Raw genomic sequence first — 17,166 nt, forward strand, 5'->3', positions numbered from 1 at the left:
TCCTGGCCGCCCTACTTGTATTTCATCTCCTCTGAGGGACGTATCCTGGCCATCCTGCTTGTATCTCATTTCCTCTGAGGGACGTATCCTGGCCGTCCTGCTTGTATCTCATTTCCTCTGAGGGACGTATCCTGGCCGTCCTGCTTGTATCTCCTTTCCTCTGAGGGATGTATCCTGGCTGTCCTGCTTGTATCTCATTTCCTCTGAGGGACGTATCCTGGCCGTCCTGCTTGTATCTCATTTCCTCTGAGGGACGTATCCTGGCCGTCCTGCTTGTATCTCATCTCCTCTAAGGGACGTATCCTGGCCGTCCTGCTTGTATCTCATTTCCTCTGAGGGACGTATCCTGGCCGTCCTGCTTGTATCTCATCTCCTCTGAGGGACGTATCCTGTCTGTCCTGCTTGTATCTCATTTCCTCTGAGGGACGTATCCTGGCCGTCCTGCTTGTATCTCATCCCCTCTGAGGGACGTATCCTGGCCGTCCTGCTTGTATCTCATTTCCTCTGAGGGATGTATCCTGGCCGTCCTGCTTGTATCTCATTTCCTCTGAGGGACGTATCCTGGCCGTCCTGCTTGTATCTCATTTCCTCTGAGGGACGTATCCTGGCCGTCCTGCTTGTATCTCATTTCCTCTGAGGGACGTATCCTGGCCGTCCTGCTTGTATCTCATTTCCTCTGAGGGACGTATCCTGGCCGTCCTGCTTGTATCTCATTTCCTCTGAGGGACGTATCCTGGCTGTCCTGCTTGTATCTCATTTCCTCTGAGGGACGTATCCTGGCCGTCCTGCTTGTATCTCATCTCCTCTAAGGGACGTATCCTGGCCGTCCTGCTTGTATCTCATCTCCTCTGAGGGACGTATCCTGGCCGTCCTGCTTGTATCTCATTTCCTCTGAGGGACGTATCCTGTCTGTCCTGCTTGTATCTCATTTCCTCTGAGGGACGTATCCTGGCCGTCCTGCTTGTATCTCATCCCCTCTGAGGGACGTATCCTGGCCGTCCTGCTTGTATCTCATTTCCTCTGAGGGATGTATCCTGGCTGTCCTGCTTGTATCTCATTTCCTCTGAGGGACGTATCCTGGCCGTCCTGCTTGTATCTCATCTCCTCTAAGGGACGTATCCTGGATGTCCTGCTTGTATCTCATTTCCTCTGAGGGACGTATCCTGGCCGTCCTGCTTGTATCTCATTTCCTCTGAGGGACGTATCCTGGCCGCCCTGCTTGTATCTCATTTCCTCTGAGGGACGTATCCTGGCCGTCCTGCTTGTATCTCATCTCCTCTAAGGGACGTATCCTGGCCGTCCTGCTTGTATCTCATTTCCTCTGAGGAATGTATCCTGGCCGTCCTGCTTGTATCTCATCTCCTCTGAGGGACGTATCCTGGCCGTCCTGCTTGTATCTCATTTCCTCTGAGGGACGTATCCTGGCCGTCCTGCTTGTATCCCATTTCCCCTGAGGGACGTATCCTGGCCGTCCTGCTTGTATCTCTTTTCCCCTGAGGGACGTATCCTGGCCGTCCTGCTTGTATCTCATTTCCTCTGAGGGACGTATCCTGGCCGTCCTGCTTGTATCTCATTTCCTCTGAGGGACGTATCCTGGCCATCCTGCTTGTATCTCATCTCCTCTGAGGGACGTATCCTGGCCGTCCTGCTTGTATCTCATTTCCTCTGAGGGACGTATCCTGGCTGTCCTGCTTGTATCTCATTTCCTCTGAGGGACGTATCCTGGCTGTCCTGCTTGTATCTCATTTCCTCTGAGGGACGTATCCTGGCCGTCCTGCTTGTATCTCATTTCCTCTGAGGGACGTATCCTGGCCGTCCTGCTTGTATCTCATTTCCTCTGAGGGACGTATCCTGGCCGTCCTGCTTGTATCTCATTTCCTCTGAGGGAAGTATCCTGGCCGCCCTGCTTGTATCTCATCTCCTCTGAGGGACGTATCCTGGCCGTCCTGCTTGTATCTCATCTCCTCTGAGGGACGTATCCTGGCTGTCCTGCTTGTATCTCATTTCCTCTGAGGGACGTATCCTGGCCGTCCTGCTTGTATCTCATTTCCTCTGAGGGACGAATCCTGTACGTCCTGCTTGTATCTCATTTCCTCTGAGGGACGTATCCTGGCTGTCCTGCTTGTATCTCATCTCCTCTGAGGGACGTATCCTGGCCATCCTGCTTGTATCTCATCTCCTCTGAGGGACGTATCCTGGCCGTCCTGCTTGTATCTCATCTCCTCTGAGGGACGTATCCTGGCCATCCTGCTTGTATCTCATTTCCTCTGAGGGACGTATCCTGGCCATCCTGCTTGTATCTCATCTCCTCTGAGGGACGTATCCTGGCCGTCCTGCTTGTATCTCATTTTCTCTGAGGGACATATCCTGGCCGTCCTGCTTGTATCTCATCTCCTCTGAGGGACGTATCCTGGCCGCCCTGCTTGTATCTCATTTCCTCTGAGGGACGTATCCTGGCCGCCCTGCTTGTATCTCATCTCCTCTGAGGGACGTATCCTGGCCGTCCTGCTTGTATCTCATCTCCTCTGAGGGACGTATCCTGGCCATCCTGCTTGTATCTCATTTCCTCTGAGGGAAGTATCCTGGCCGCCCTGCTTGTATCTCATCTCCTCTGAGGGACGTATCCTGGCCGTCCTGCTTGTATCTCATCTCCTCTGAGGGACGTATCCTGGCTGTCCTGCTTGTATCTCATTTCCTCTGAGGGACGTATCCTGGCCGTCCTGCTTGTATCTCATTTCCTCTGAGGGACGAATCCTGTACGTCCTGCTTGTATCTCATTTCCTCTGAGGGACGTATCCTGGCTGTCCTGCTTGTATCTCATCTCCTCTGAGGGACGTATCCTGGCCATCCTGCTTGTATCTCATCTCCTCTGAGGGACGTATCCTGGCCGTCCTGCTTGTATCTCATCTCCTCTGAGGGACGTATCCTGGCCATCCTGCTTGTATCTCATTTCCTCTGAGGGACGTATCCTGGCCGTCCTGCTTGTATCTCATCCCCTCTGAGGGACGTATCTTGGCCGTCCTGCTTGTATCTCATCTCCTCTGAGGGACGTATCCTGGCCGCCCTGCTTGTATCTCATTTCCTCTGAGGGACGTATCCTGGCCGTCCTGCTTGTATCTCATCTCCTCTGAGGGACGTATCCTGACCGTCCTGCTTGTATCTCATTTCCTCTGAGGGACGTATCCTGGCCGTCCTGCTTGTATCTCATCTCCTCTGAGGGAAGTATCTTGGCCACCTTTCCTGTATCTCATTTGTCTCTTATTTTCTGTGCTGAGCAGCGCTCGTTATAAGGTGGAGTTCGTGGAAGTTGGAGGCATCCTGACACTGCTGGAGATTTTGGGATTGAATCAGATATCGGATCAAAACAAGACGGAGGCTCTAAAAATTCTGCAGATCCTGGGCCGATCCGGACGGACATATAAAGAGCTGATCTGTGAGAGCTATGGTGAGTACCAATCGGTGTATATGAAGATCTGAGACTCTGTGCATAATGCTGGCCACACATCCTGATTGTACAATCTCCTTCAGATTTACCTTCTAGGCAACTGCTGCCGGTAGGGGGGTACAGGCAGTTCTCCTGTATCAGGGCCCCAATGAGGCAACATGGTGGCTGGGGCCGAGCTCAGAGTATTCTTCTGCTTCCTCCTCCCTCCCTTGATGGAGGGGAGGGGGGTAAGTGCTGTGAAGGAAAGTAGGTCGATTGTACCGGACCCCATGATTTCCGATGGTGGCTCTGTATGAATTTGGTGGACCTCAGGCCAGGGCCGTCTTACTGAGTGGGCACAACTGGGCACAGACCGGGAGCCCCACGTTGGGGCCCCAGGGCTGGACAAATTCCCCCCCCCCCCCAGAATGCGAGTGAGAGAGCAGGCGGCTCCCTGGATGGGAGAATAGGCAGCTGTGCAGGCTCGTGGGTGAGTAGACAGCTGGCCAATCAGGGAGCTGGCGAGCGGGGGAGCAGAGAGATTACATCATCTCTCACCACCCGGCACCCGCCCTGCATCCCTGCAGTGCAGTTGTGCCCTCACTGTGCAGGCAGCTGCGGGAGGCAGAGAGATGACATCATCTCTCTGCTGCCTGACTTGCAAGAGACCACCTTAGCAGGAAAGTGACACAGCAAGTGACAATCTGCAACACGTGGCAAGTGACAATCTGCAACAGGTGGCAAGTGACAATCTGCAACACGTGGCAAGTGACAATCCGCAACATGTGGCAGGTGACGTGGCAAGTGCCAATCCGTGATGTGTGGCAAGTGACGTGGTAAGTGACAATCTGCAAAATGTGGCAAGTGCCAATCCGTGACGTGTGGCAAGTGCCAATCCGTGACGTGTGGCAGGTGACGTGGTAAGTGACAATCTGCAAAATGTGCCAAGTGACAATCCGTGACGTGTGGCAGGTGACGTGGCAAGTGACAATCCGTGACGTGTGGCAAGTGAAAATCCGTGACGTGTGGCAAGCGACAATCCGTGACGTGTGGCAGGTGACTTGGCAAGTGACAATCTGCATCTGGTGACAGGCAACGTGGCAAGTGACACTCTGGTGACAAGGAACCGATGGCAAGTGGCACACTAAATCTGGTGACGGGATGGGTGGTGAGTGACAGGCTGAATCTGGTGACGGGATGGGTGGTGAGTGACAGGCTGAATCTGGTGACGGGATGGGTGGTGAGTGACAGGCTGAATCTGGTGACGGGATGGGTGGTGAGTGACAGGCTGAATCTGGTGACGGGATGGGTGGTGAGTGACAGGCTGAATCTGGTGACAGGTGACGATGGTAAGTGACACGCTGAGTCTGGTGGCAGGGGATGGGTGGCAATTGACACGCTGAATATGATGACAGGTGACGATGGCAAGTGACACGCTGAATCTGGTGACGGGATGTATGGTAAGTGACACGCTGAATCTGGTGGCAGGGGACGGTGACAAGTGACACGCTGAATCTGGTGGCAGGGGATGGATAGTAAGTGTCACACTGAATCTGGTGGCAGGTGACGGGTGGCAATTGACACACTGAATCTGGTGACAAGGGACAGTGGCAAGTGACATGCTGAATCTGATGACAAGGGACCAGTGGCAAGTGACACACTGAATCTGGTGGCAGGGGATAGATAGTAAGTGTCACACTGAATCTGGTGGCAGCTGACAGTGGCAAGTGACACGCTGAATACGATGACAAGGGACCAGTGGCAGGGGATGGATGGTAAGTGTCACACTGAATCTGGAGGCAGGGGATGGATGGTAAGTGTCACACTGAATCTGGAGGCAGGGGATGGATGGTAAGTGTCACACTGAATCTGGAGGCAGGGGATGGATGGTAAGTGTCACACTGAATCTGGAGGCAGGGGACGGGTGGCAAGTGACACACTGAATCTGGAGGCAGGGGACGGGTGGCAAGTGACACGCTGAATCTGGAGGCAGGGGACGGGTGGCAAGTGTCACACTGAATCTGGAGGCAGGGGACAGTGGCAAGTGGCACGCTGAATCTGGTGACAAGGGACCAGTAGCAAGTGACAAGCTGTAAAGTAGAAATATTGGACTTTCATTCTTGTGAGTAGGTGTGTAAATTGGGGCAGGCTTGTAGGGGCCCCATAGCATTACTTTGCCCAGGGGCCCATGATACTATTAAGATGGCCCTGCCTCAGGCAGGACCTCGGGTTACTTAGTTTTGGTAAATGTAAAGGAGATTGTCTACAGGCATCACAAATACAAGGGTGGCACCAATCACCAATTCCTGGCAGAACCACCAAAATCAGAAATAGTTTTGTTCAAATTGGAAGATGAAAATGCAGCCAATTGAGAGCGAGGTGATTGAGCTCTGTGTAATGTTTGCACTCACAGCATGCTTCCCCATACAGGAGTACGTTCGGTCGCTGAATGTCTGGCCAAGTCTAAGATAGAAGAGACTCAGGAACAGGCCCGGGTGCTGCTGGAGCTCTTGGCTCACGGGAACCCCAAATACCAGACACAAGTGTATAAGGGGCTGATCGCCCTCCTGGCCTGCGACTCCCCCAAAGCCCAACACCTGACCCTGCAAACACTGCGCACTGTGCAAGTAAGTGACATCACACGGGGCGTCCGAAAAAGCAAAATGCTGTCTGTGTTGTTGAGATTCCCTCCAGTAGTTTGTGTCTCTGCCCCTCCCACAATGATGAGATTAGCCAAAATAGTTTGTGTCTCTGCCCCTCCCACAATGGGGAGATTTCCTGCAGTAGTTTGTGTCTCTGCCCCTCCCACAATGGTGAGATTTCCTGCAGTAGTTTGTGTCTCTGCCCCTCCCACAATGGGGAGATTTCCTGCAGTAGTTTGTGTCTCTGCCCCTCCCACAATGGGGAGATTCCCTCCAGTAGTTTGTGTCTCTGCCCCTCCCACAATGGGGAGATTCCCTCCAGTAGTTTGTGTCTCTGCCCCTCCCACAATGAGGAGATTTCCCTGCAGTAGTTTGTGTCTCTGCCCCTCCCACAATGGGGAGATTCCCTGCAGTAGTTTGTGTCTCTGCCCCTCCCACAATGGGGAGGTTTCCTGCAGTAGTTTGTGTCTCTGCCCCTCCCACAATGGAGAGATTCCCTGCAGTAGTTTGTGTCTCTGCCCCTCCCACAATGAGGAGATTTCCCCCAGTAGTTTGTGTCTCTGCCCCTCCCACAATGGGGATATTTCCTGCAGTAGTTTGTGTCTCTGCCCCTCCCACAATGGGGAGATTTCCTGCAGTAGTTTGTGTCTCTGCCCCTCCCACAATGGGGAGATTCTCTGCAGTAGCTTGTGTCTCTGCCCCTCCCACAATGGGAAGATTTCCTGCAGTAGTTTGTGTCTCTGCCCCTCCCACAATGGGGAGATTTCCTGCAGTAGTTTGTGTCTCTGCCCCTCCCACAATGAGGAGATTCCCTGCAGTAGCTTGTGCCTCTGCCCCTCCCACAATGGGGAGATTTCCCTGCAGTAGTTTGTGTCTCTGCCCCTCCCACAATGGGGAGATTTCCCTGCAGTAGTTTGTGTCTCTGCCCCTCCCACAATGGGGAGATTTCCCCCCCAGTACTTTGTGTCTCTGCCCCTCCCACAATGGGGAGGTTTCCTGCAGTACTTTGTGTCTCTGCCCCTCCCACAATGGGGAGATTTCCCGCAGTAGTTTGTGTCTCTGCCCCTCCCACAATGGGGAGATTTCCTGCAGTAGTTTGTGTCTCTGCCCCTCCCACAATGGGGAGATTTCCTGCAGTAGTTTGTGTCTCTGCCCCTCCCACAATGGGGAGATTTTCTGCAGTAGTTTGTGTCTCTGCCCCTCCCACAATGGGGAGATTTCCTGTAGTAGTTTGTGTCTCTGCCCCTCCCACAATGGGGAGATTCCCTGCAGTAGTTTGTGTCTCTGCCCCTCCCACAATGATGAGATTTCCTGCAGTAGTTTGTGTCTCTGCCCCTCCCACAATGAGGAGATTTCCTGCAGTAGTTTGTGTCTCTGCCCCTCCCACAATGGGGAGATTTCCTGCAGTAGTTTGTGTCTCTGCCCCTCCCACAATGGGGAGATTTCCTGCAGTAGTTTGTGTCTCTGCCCCTCCCACAATGGGGAGATTTCCTGCAGTAGTTTGTGTCTCTGCCCCTCCCACAATGGGGAGATTTCCTGCAGTAGTTTGTGTCTCTGCCCCTCCCACAATGGGGAGATTTCCTGCAGTAGTTTGTGTCTCTGCCCCTCCCACAATGGAGAGATTTCCTGCAGTAGTTTGTGTCTCTGCCCCTCCCACAATGGGGAGATTTCCTGCAGTAGTTTGTGTCTCTGCCCCTCCCACAATGGGGAGATTCCCTGCAGTAGTTTGTGTCTCTGCCCCTCCCACAATGGGGAGATTTCCCTGCAGTAGTTTGTGTCTCTGCCCCTCCCACAATCTGATATAAATGGCCCCTCCCCCTTTCTAAAAGCCACGCCCCACCAATCTAATCTCCATGCTGCCTCTGCAGATGATCAATGATGTACAGACGATATAAAGGGCAATATACAGTATATGTTTCTAATGAACACTGTGATAAATTGATGATTTATTTTTAATCATTGTCTGTTTAAAGTGGAGCAGGTAAGTGGCTGTGTGCATAGACAGTGAAATCCAGATGTCCTGCCATGCAGAAGGGAGGAATAGATGTGATTGGGATGTCTGTGTTCTCCTGCAGGGAATTGTGCAGACAGCTCACCCGTCTATATCAGAGCCGCTGCTGGCAGTGCTGCAGTCCATGCACCTGGAGGTGCAGTATGAAGGTAGGTGTGTGGTATGGAGGTGGGTGATGTGTGGAGGAGGGAGGTACAGTATAGCGGGGGGGGGGGGGTGCGCTGTGAAGGGAGGTCCAGTATGGAGGAAGGTGAAGTATGAAGGGGGGTGTGGTATTGAGGGGGTGTGCGATATGGAGGGGGGGGCATGCTGTGGAGGTAGGTGCGGTATTGAAGGGGTGCGGTATGGAGGTAGGTGTGGTATGGAGGGGGTGCAGTGCTGAGGTGGGTGCAGAGCTGAGGTGGGTGCCGTATGGAAGGAGTCTGATATAGTGGGAGGTGCAGTATGGAGGGGGGGGGTGGTATGGAAGTGGGTGCTATATGGAGGTAGGTGTGGTATGGAGGGGGTGCAGTATGGTGTGGGTGCAGTGCTGCGGTGGGTGCGGTATGGAGGGCGGTGCGGTTTGGAAGGAGTCTGATATAGTGGGGGGTGCAGTATGGAGGGAGGTTTAGTATGGAGGGGGGGGTGGTATGGAAGTGGGTGCTATATGGAGGGAGGTGTGGTATGGAGGTAGGTGTGGTATGGAGGGGGTGCAGTATTAGGTGGGTGCAGTGCTGAGGTGGATGCGGTATGGAGGGCGGTGCATTATGGAGGGAGGTGCAGTATGGAGGGGGGAGCGGTATGACGTAGGTGAAGTGTGGAGAAGGGTGCGATACAGAGGTGAGTGCGGTATGGAGGGGCGTGTAGTATGGGAGGGGGTGCGGTACGGAAGGGGGGTGGTATGGAGGTAGGTGCGGTATGGAGGGAGGGGGGTGTAGTATGGAGGTTGGTGTGGTATGGAGGGGGGTGTAGAATGGAGGTAGGTGCGGTATGGACGGGGAGTGTAATATGGCCTGACGTCCATACTTAACATTGCGTACGCCTCATAGACCCAGGGGTAACGTTACCCCGAAAAAAGCCTGTGCATGGATAGGTCTCCAAACTATTTGTATATAGAAAATCATAAAGAAAACATAGAATTTATACATATATATATATATATATACATACGCATATAAAGGGGGAACAAATACATGTGTATATATATACCGTATTTATCGCGGTATAACGCGCTCCCGCGTATACCGCGCACCCCTAAAGTTGCCCCAAATCCTGTGGAAAAAAAGTTTTTTTTTTGTACTTACAGTTTTGGTGTCTTGCGCGGCGGCCTCGTCGGGTCCGGCGTCCGTCTGCCGCTTCGGGTGTCCTCTTCGTCGGGTCCGTCTGCGGCTTCGGGTGTCCTCTTCGTCGGGTCCGGCGTCCTTCTGCGGCGTCCTTGCGTCCTCCCCGCTCGTTTCCCGCGCCGAGTTTGAATACTGCGCCGACATATACAGAGCATATACTCGTGTATTGTCGGCAATGCTCGGCAACTCTCGCGCTGACGTCCTGTACGTCCAGGATGTGAGCGCGGAAGGAGCCGAGACTGCCCGACTATACCAGAGTGTACTGCGCTCGGTATATGTCGGTGCAGTATTCAAACTCGCGCGGGAAAGCGGGTATCGGCGTATACCGCGCACCCACGATTTTGCCCTGATTTTCAGGGCAAAAAAGTGTGCGGTATACGCCGATAAATACGGTAGATAATTAAATTAACTTAAAGGCCAATCACAGCTGATCATCGCGTAAACCAGGAAGTGCCGGTAAACGGCATTCTTCGGTTCGCGCTGACCGGGAGAGCCGATCGGCGGCTCTCCCTGTCGGGGGGGGGGGGGTGCGGTCTGTGCTGATAATCAGCACATTGATTATCAGCATAACCCCCTCAGATGTGCCAATCTGTGCCCAGCAGTGTCCCCATAATAAGACTGCCAGTGCCCACCACATTGCCAATCAGAGCCCACCTCAGTGCCCACCACAATGCCAATCAGAGCCCAACTCAGTGCCCACCACAGTGCCAATCAGAGCCCACCTCAGTGCCCACCACAGTGCCAGTGCCCAGCAGTAACACCTGTCAGTAACACATCAGTACCTCATCATCAGTGCTGCCCATCAGTGCCACCTGTCAGTGCCAATCAGCACCACCTATCATTGCAAATCAGTGCTGCCTGTCAGCGCCAATCAGTGCTGCCTGTCAGCGCCTATCAGTGCCACCTGTTATTGCCCATCAGTGCCCATCAGTGATGCATATCAGTGCAGCCTATCAGTGCCCATCAATACTACATATCAGTGCCTCCTCATCAGTGCCCATCGGTGCCGCCTCATTAGTGCCCGTCAGTGAAGGGGAAAACAACATTTTATGACAGAAACAAGTTGCTCTATTTTTGTTTATAGCGCAAAAAATAAAAACCGCAGAGGTGATCAAATACCACCAAAATAAATCTCTATTTGTGGGAAGAAATTATAAACATTTAGTTTGGGTACAGCGTTTACACGACCGCGCAATTGTCATTCAAAGTGCGACACCGCTGAAAGCTAAAAATTGTCCTGGGAAGGAAGGGTGGAAAGTGCCCGGTAGTGAAGTGGTTAACAACCAATGACTCATCAGCCGTCAGCGGCATTCCCCAACTGACAACTGAAATGTAAACAAAAGAATGCCGGCCATTAAAAATTCTGAAAAAAAAGCAGCGTGGGCCCTTCGGGTCTGGTATTGATTTTAAGGGGATCCCCACCCCAAAATTTACCAAAAAAAACCGGCGTGGACTCCTCCCAAAATCCACCCCAGACCCTTATCCAAGCATTCAAGAAAGGTAGGGGGGGGGGGGAGCGAGCGCTCCCCTCTCCTGAACCATACCAGACCACATGCCCTTAATGTGGGGGGGGGGATGCTTTGGGGCGCGGTGGCTCCGCCCCCTGTATCATCATTGACCGGTGAATGCCACAGAGGGGCGGGTTGAATTTGTCTTTTCTCACTTCTGTACAAGTGATCAGGCTGCCCAGATCAATCTTACTGAACAGCCAATCGCCGACGTGATAAATAAGGCTCATGACTGCAGCTGCACCACGAAGTCCAGCGCTGCCTGAGGACATCAAGAGGTTAATTACATGGAAATGTTCCAACTTTACCACGACCGCGGTCAGGGCCGCCATCAGGGGGGTACAGGCAGTACACCTGTAAGGGGCCTAGAGGTCCCCAGGGCCCCGGATGGCAACCACCCTTTTTTTATTTATTTTTTTATAAAAAAAAATAATTATTTTATATATATATATATATTTTATTATTATTATTATTATTATTATTATTATTATTATTATTATTAATAAAGGGCCCAGAGGTCCCAGGGCCCCAGGTGACAACCCCCCTTTTTTTATTTATTTTTTTATAAAAAAAAATTATATATATTTTTTTTTTTATATATATATATATATATATATATATATATATATATATATATATATATATATATATATATATATATATATATATATTTTATTATTATTATTATTATTAAAGGGCTCAGGGCCCCGGATGTTTTTTTTTTATAAAAAATAAATAAAAAAATTATATATATATATATATATATATATATATATATATATATATATTTGTTTATTATTATTATTAAAGGGCCCAGAGGTCACAGGGCCCCTGGATGGCAACCCTCCTTTTTTATAAAAAAATTTACATTTTTATATATATAAATATATATATATATATATATATATATATATATATATATATATTTTTTTTATTATTTTATTAAAGGGCTCAGAGGTCCCCATGGCCCCATGTGGCAACCCCCCCCCCCCTTTTTTTTTATAAATGTTTATTTTATTTTTTGTTTATATATGTATTCTTTATTAAAGGGCCCAGAGGTTTCTTTTTTCTTTCTATTAAAGGGCCCTTTATTTATAATTTATTTTATATATATATTTTTTTGTAAAGGCCCCCCCCCTCCCCCGCTTCTCAATTTCAGGCGGCAGCACCCCCCCCCCCCCCCCCGGTTCTCTGCTCCAGGGGGCCCATGCCTGAAGGTGTGTAAAATTCCTGATGGCGGCCCTGACCGCGGTGTCTGTTGGATAGTGTTAGCGCTGCACTGATTTACCTGTTGTTGCAAGGCCCAGCACACACTGCTGCTGGGACTTGTAGTGCAGCTTCACAAGCGCTAGAAGGTTTTTTTCTCTCACTGTTGCATTTTGATTGGTTGCAGCTCTTCAGCTGATTTGGGAGCTGATGGACACGGATGTGCGTCCGGCGCTGCTGAAAGGACTTGTGTCCCTCCTGAAGCCGTCACAGAGAGAGAGGACAAGGAGCCGCCCGCAGATCCTGGACGGTATGTATGGCAGGACGGCAATGTACATGATGACATCATGACCTGTAGGAACAGGGCCGCCATCGGGGGGGGGAGGGACAGCCCATACACGTGTAGGGGGCCCTGGTGTCCCGAGGGGCCCGGCCACCCAGACCCCCAACCAATAAGACAGAGTTGCTGCTGTAGTAACTAAAATTGCTAAAGCAAGGGGAGCCGATGTGAGCGAGCCAATGAACTCAAAGGGATGTCTCTTTGCTGAATATATGGGGATATCACTTTGCTGGGTTGAGATGTCTCTTTGCTGGGTTGGGAGGTCCCTTTGCTGGATTACGATGTCTCTTTGCTGAATATTTGGGGATGTCTCTTTGAATATTTGAGGATGTCTCTTTGCTGAATATTTGAGGATGTCTCTTTGAATATTTAGGGATGTCTCTTTGCTGAATATTTGGGGATGTCTCTTTGAATATTTGAGGATGTCTCTTTGAATATTTAGGGATGTCTCTTTGCTGAATATTTGGGGATGTCTCTTTGAATATTTGAGGATGTCTCTTTGCTGAATATTTGAGGATGTCTCTTTGAATATTTGAGGATGTCTCTTTGAATATTTGGGGATGTCTCTTTGAATATTTGGGGATGTCTTTGAATATTTGAGGATGTCTCTTTGCTGAATATTTGAGGATGTCTCTTTGAATATTTGGGGATGTCTCTTTGAATATTTGGGGATGTCTCTTTGAATATTTGGGGATGTCTCTTTGAATATTTGGGGATGTCTCTTTGCTGAATATTTGAGGATGTCTCTTTGAATATTTGGGGATGTCTCTTTGAATATTTGGGGATGTCTCTTTGAATATTTGGGGATGTCTCTTTGAATATTTGGGGATGTCTCTTTGAATATTTGGGGATGTCTCTTTGCTGAATATTTGAGGATGTCTCTTTGAATATTTGGGGATGTCTCTTTGAATATTTGGGGATGTCTCTTTAAATATTTGAGGATGTCTCTTTGCTGAATATTTGGGGATGTCTCTTTGAATATTTGGGGATGTCTCTTTGCTGAATATTTGAGGATGTCTCTTTGAATATTTGGGGATGTCTCTTTGAATATTTGGGGATGTCTCTTTAAATATTTGAGGATGTCTCTTTGCTGAATATTTGAGGATGTCTCTTTGCTGAATATTTGAGGATGTCTCTTTGCTGAATATTTGAGGATGTCTCTTTGAATATTTGGGGATGTCTCTTTGAATATTTGAGGATGTCTCTTTGAATATTTGAGGATGTCTCTTTGAATATTTGGGGATGTCTCTTTGAATATTTGAGGATGTCTCTTTGCTGAATATTTGAGGATGTCTCTTTGCTGAATATTTGAGGATGTCTCTTTGAATATTTGGGGATGTCTCTTTGAATATTTGGGGATGTCTCTTTGCTGAATATTTGAGGATGTCTCTTTGCTGAATATTTGAGGATGTCTCTTTGAATATTTGGGGATGTCTCTTTGAATATTTGGGGATGTCTCTTTGAATATTTGGGGATGTCTCTTTGCTGAATATTTGAGGATGTCTCTTTGAATATTTGGGGATGTCTCTTTGAATATTTGAGGATGTCTCTTTGCTGAATATTTGAGGATGTCTCTTTGCTGAATATTTGAGGATGTCTCTTTGAATATTTGAGGATGTCTCTTTGAATATTTGGGGATGTCTCTTTGAATATTTGAGGATGTCTCTTTGAATATTTGAGGATGTCTCTTTGAATATTTGAGGATGTCTCTTTGAATATTTGAGGATGTCTCTTTGCTGAATATTTGAGGATGTCTCTTTGCTGAATATTTGAGGATGTCTCTTTGCTGAATATTTGAGGATGTCTCTTTGAATATTTGGGGATGTCTCTTTGAATATTTGGGGATGTCTCTTTGCTGAATATTTGAGGATGTCTCTTTGCTGAATATTTGAGGATGTCTCTTTGAATATTTGGGGATGTCTCTTTGAATATTTGGGGATGTCTCTTTGCTGGATTGAGTTCATTTTCATATATTAAGTTGTAAGAGTATTAAAATAAAAGTGGGTGCACCGATGTACTCAGTGGGATGGCCAGTGGGCGGGTCTGGTGGAATGGCCAGTGGGCGGGGTCTGGTGGGGTGGCCAGTGGGCGGGTCTGGTGGGATGGCCAGTGGGCGGGTCTGGTGGAATGGCCAGTGGGCGGGTCTTGGGGAATGTTGATGGTCAGGCTTAAAGCTGTGTAAGGGGCCCAAACATTTCTGCCCTGTGTAGGAAGCCGAGTCACGTGACTACAGGGAGCCAAACATACAATCCACACATCCTATTTTATTTCTATGGGGTGAGGAAAGGAAGGGATGGGATTTGTCGGGTTTTTAATGCTGTCCTTATCTCTATTTCTTCTCTTTTCCTGTGTGGTCACCCGTACAGGAAGTGATTGCAGAGATGGGGCTGTCAGGAAGTCAGCGGGTCACATAATGCAATCCCCACTATAGAGAGATTTCCTCTCACTTCCTGTTTGTGTTCCTGGAACAGGAAGTCAGAAAATACAGAATAGCAGAAAGTGCGCCCTACTCCGGAATTTACCTCCTTCTCCCACAATGCAGCAGGTTGCTCCCGCCATGTTCTAATACAAAGCTTTATTTGTCTGCTTTTTTGTCTAGACCCGACAGCGCCCCAAATTTCTGAACCTTTGCCGACGTTTATTCAACAAGCCGCCTCTGCTAAAGCCATCAGGTATGTATGGGGGATGGGGTCGGAATGGGTGAACATTAACAGAGTCCAAAGAGCTAAGAGCACCTGTCAGCTTCAATGTGCCAGCCATCCACCCCTCCTTATATACCTCCCATGCGGTCCTGTTCATGTTGTCCCCACCCCCATCCTCCTCTGCTCTCGTCTCTGCATTGTCCTCCTTCCTGCTATTCCCCCACTGATGTCCTCCACCTGTGGTCATTTTCCCTGCTCTTCTTCCCTTGCTGCCCCCCCCAAACCCACTATCCTACCCCTGCTGTTCCTCCCCTGCTGTGCTATACCTGTTGTCCCTCCCCTGCTGTGCTATACCTGTTGTCCCTCCCCTGCTGTCCCTCCCCTGCTGTGCTATACCTACTGTCCCTCCCATGCTGTGCTATACCTGTTGTCCCTCCCCTGCTGTGCTATACCTGCTGTCCCTCCCATGCTGTGCTATACCGGTTGTCCTCGCCTGCTGTCCCTCCCCTGCTGTGCTATACCTGCTGTCCCTCCCATGCTGTGCTATACCGGTTGTCCTTGCCTGCTGTCCCTCCCCTGCTGTGCTATACCTGCTGTCCATTCCCTGCTGTGCTATACCTGCTGTCCCTCCTCTGCTATAACGGTTGTCCCTCCCCTGCTGTGCTATACCTGCTGTGCTATCTCAGTTGTCCCTCCCCTGCCATGCTATACCTGCTGTGCCTCCCCTGCTGTGCTATAGCTGTTGCCTGTTTTCCCTCCCTTCTGTGCTAAACCTGCTGTCCCTCCTCTGCTTTTCTATCTTGGTTGTCCCTCCCCTGCTGTGCTATACCTGCTGTCCCTCCCCTGCTGTGCTATACCTGCTGTCCCTCCCCTGCTCTCTTCTCTGCATTGTCCTCCTTCCTGCTATTCTCCCACTGATGTCCTCCACCTGTGGTCATTTTCCCTGCTGTTCTTCCCTTGCTGCCCCCCCCAAACCCACTATCCTACCCCTACTGTCCCTCCCCTGCTGTGCTATACCGGTTGTCCTCGCCTGCTGTGCTATACCGGTTGTCCCTCCTATGCTGTGCTATACCGGTTGTCCTCGCCTGCTGTCCCTCCCCTGCTGTGCTATACCGGCTGTCCCTAATATGCTGTGCTATACCGGTTGTCCTCGCCTGCTGTCCCTCCCCTGCTGTGCTATACCTGCTGTCCCTCCCATGCTGTGCTATACCGGTTGTCCTCACCTGCTGTCCTATACCGGTTGTCCCTCCCATGCTGTACTATACCTGTTGTCTATCCCCTGCTGTGCTCTATCTGCTGTCCCTCCCCTGCTGTGCTATACCTGTTTTCCCTCCTCTGCTGTTCTATCTTGGTTGTCCCTCCCCTGCCGTGCTTTACCTGCTGACCCTCCCATGCTGTGCTATACCTGTTGTCCCTCCCCTGCTGTGCTATACCTGTTGTCCCTCCCCTGCTGTGCTATACCTGTTGTCCCTCCCCTGCTGTTATATACCTGCTGACCCTCCCATGCTGTTATATAGCTGTTGTCCCTCCCCTGCTGTGCTATACCTGCTGTCCCTCCCCTGCTGTTATATACCTGCTGACCCTCCCATGCTGTTATATAGCTGTTGTCCCTCCCCTGCTGTGCTATACCTGCTGTCCCTCCCCTGCTGTGCTATACCTGCTGTCCCTCCCCTGCTGTGCTATACCTGTTGTCCCTCCCCTGCTGTGCTATACCTGTTGTCCCTCCCCTGCTGTGCTATACCTGCTGTCCCTCCCCTGCTGTGCTATACCTGCTGTCCCTCCCCTGCTGTGCTATACCTGTTGTCCCTCCCCTGCTCTCTTCTCTGCATTGTCCTCCTTCCTGCTATTCTGCCACTGATGTCCTCCACCTGTGGTCATTTTCCCTGCTGTTCTGCCCCTGCTGATCCTATTGGATGGTTGCAGGATGTTGGCTCGGGAGTCCCCCCAGCTGTGTGAGGATCTGATCCAGCTGAGAGTCGTCCATCACCTGCTGTACGCCATGGGGAACACGGAGCACACAGACAGCCAGAGACAGGCCAGCCTGACCTTGGAGGTGAGGGGTCACTAGGGG

The 17,166-nt window shown here is 50.4% G+C and overlaps 1 protein-coding gene across 1 annotated transcript in view; it reads left to right on the top strand.

Annotated features, from left to right (window-relative positions):
• Positions 1–17,166, top strand: part of ARMH1 (armadillo like helical domain containing 1) — a 37,336-nt gene that overhangs the window by 6,486 nt on the left and 13,684 nt on the right. Inside the window, exons 4-9 of the mRNA XM_040360962.1 lie at positions 3,279–3,445; positions 5,855–6,051; positions 8,142–8,226; positions 12,301–12,423; positions 15,053–15,125; positions 17,019–17,148. Coding sequence (XP_040216896.1) covers positions 3,279–3,445; positions 5,855–6,051; positions 8,142–8,226; positions 12,301–12,423; positions 15,053–15,125; positions 17,019–17,148 — 775 coding nt within the window. The remainder of the gene's footprint in view (positions 1–3,278; positions 3,446–5,854; positions 6,052–8,141; positions 8,227–12,300; positions 12,424–15,052; positions 15,126–17,018; positions 17,149–17,166) is intronic.

Source organism: Rana temporaria, chromosome 7, assembly GCF_905171775.1.
Source record: "Rana temporaria chromosome 7, aRanTem1.1, whole genome shotgun sequence".
Lineage (NCBI taxonomy): Eukaryota > Metazoa > Chordata > Amphibia > Anura > Ranidae > Rana > Rana temporaria.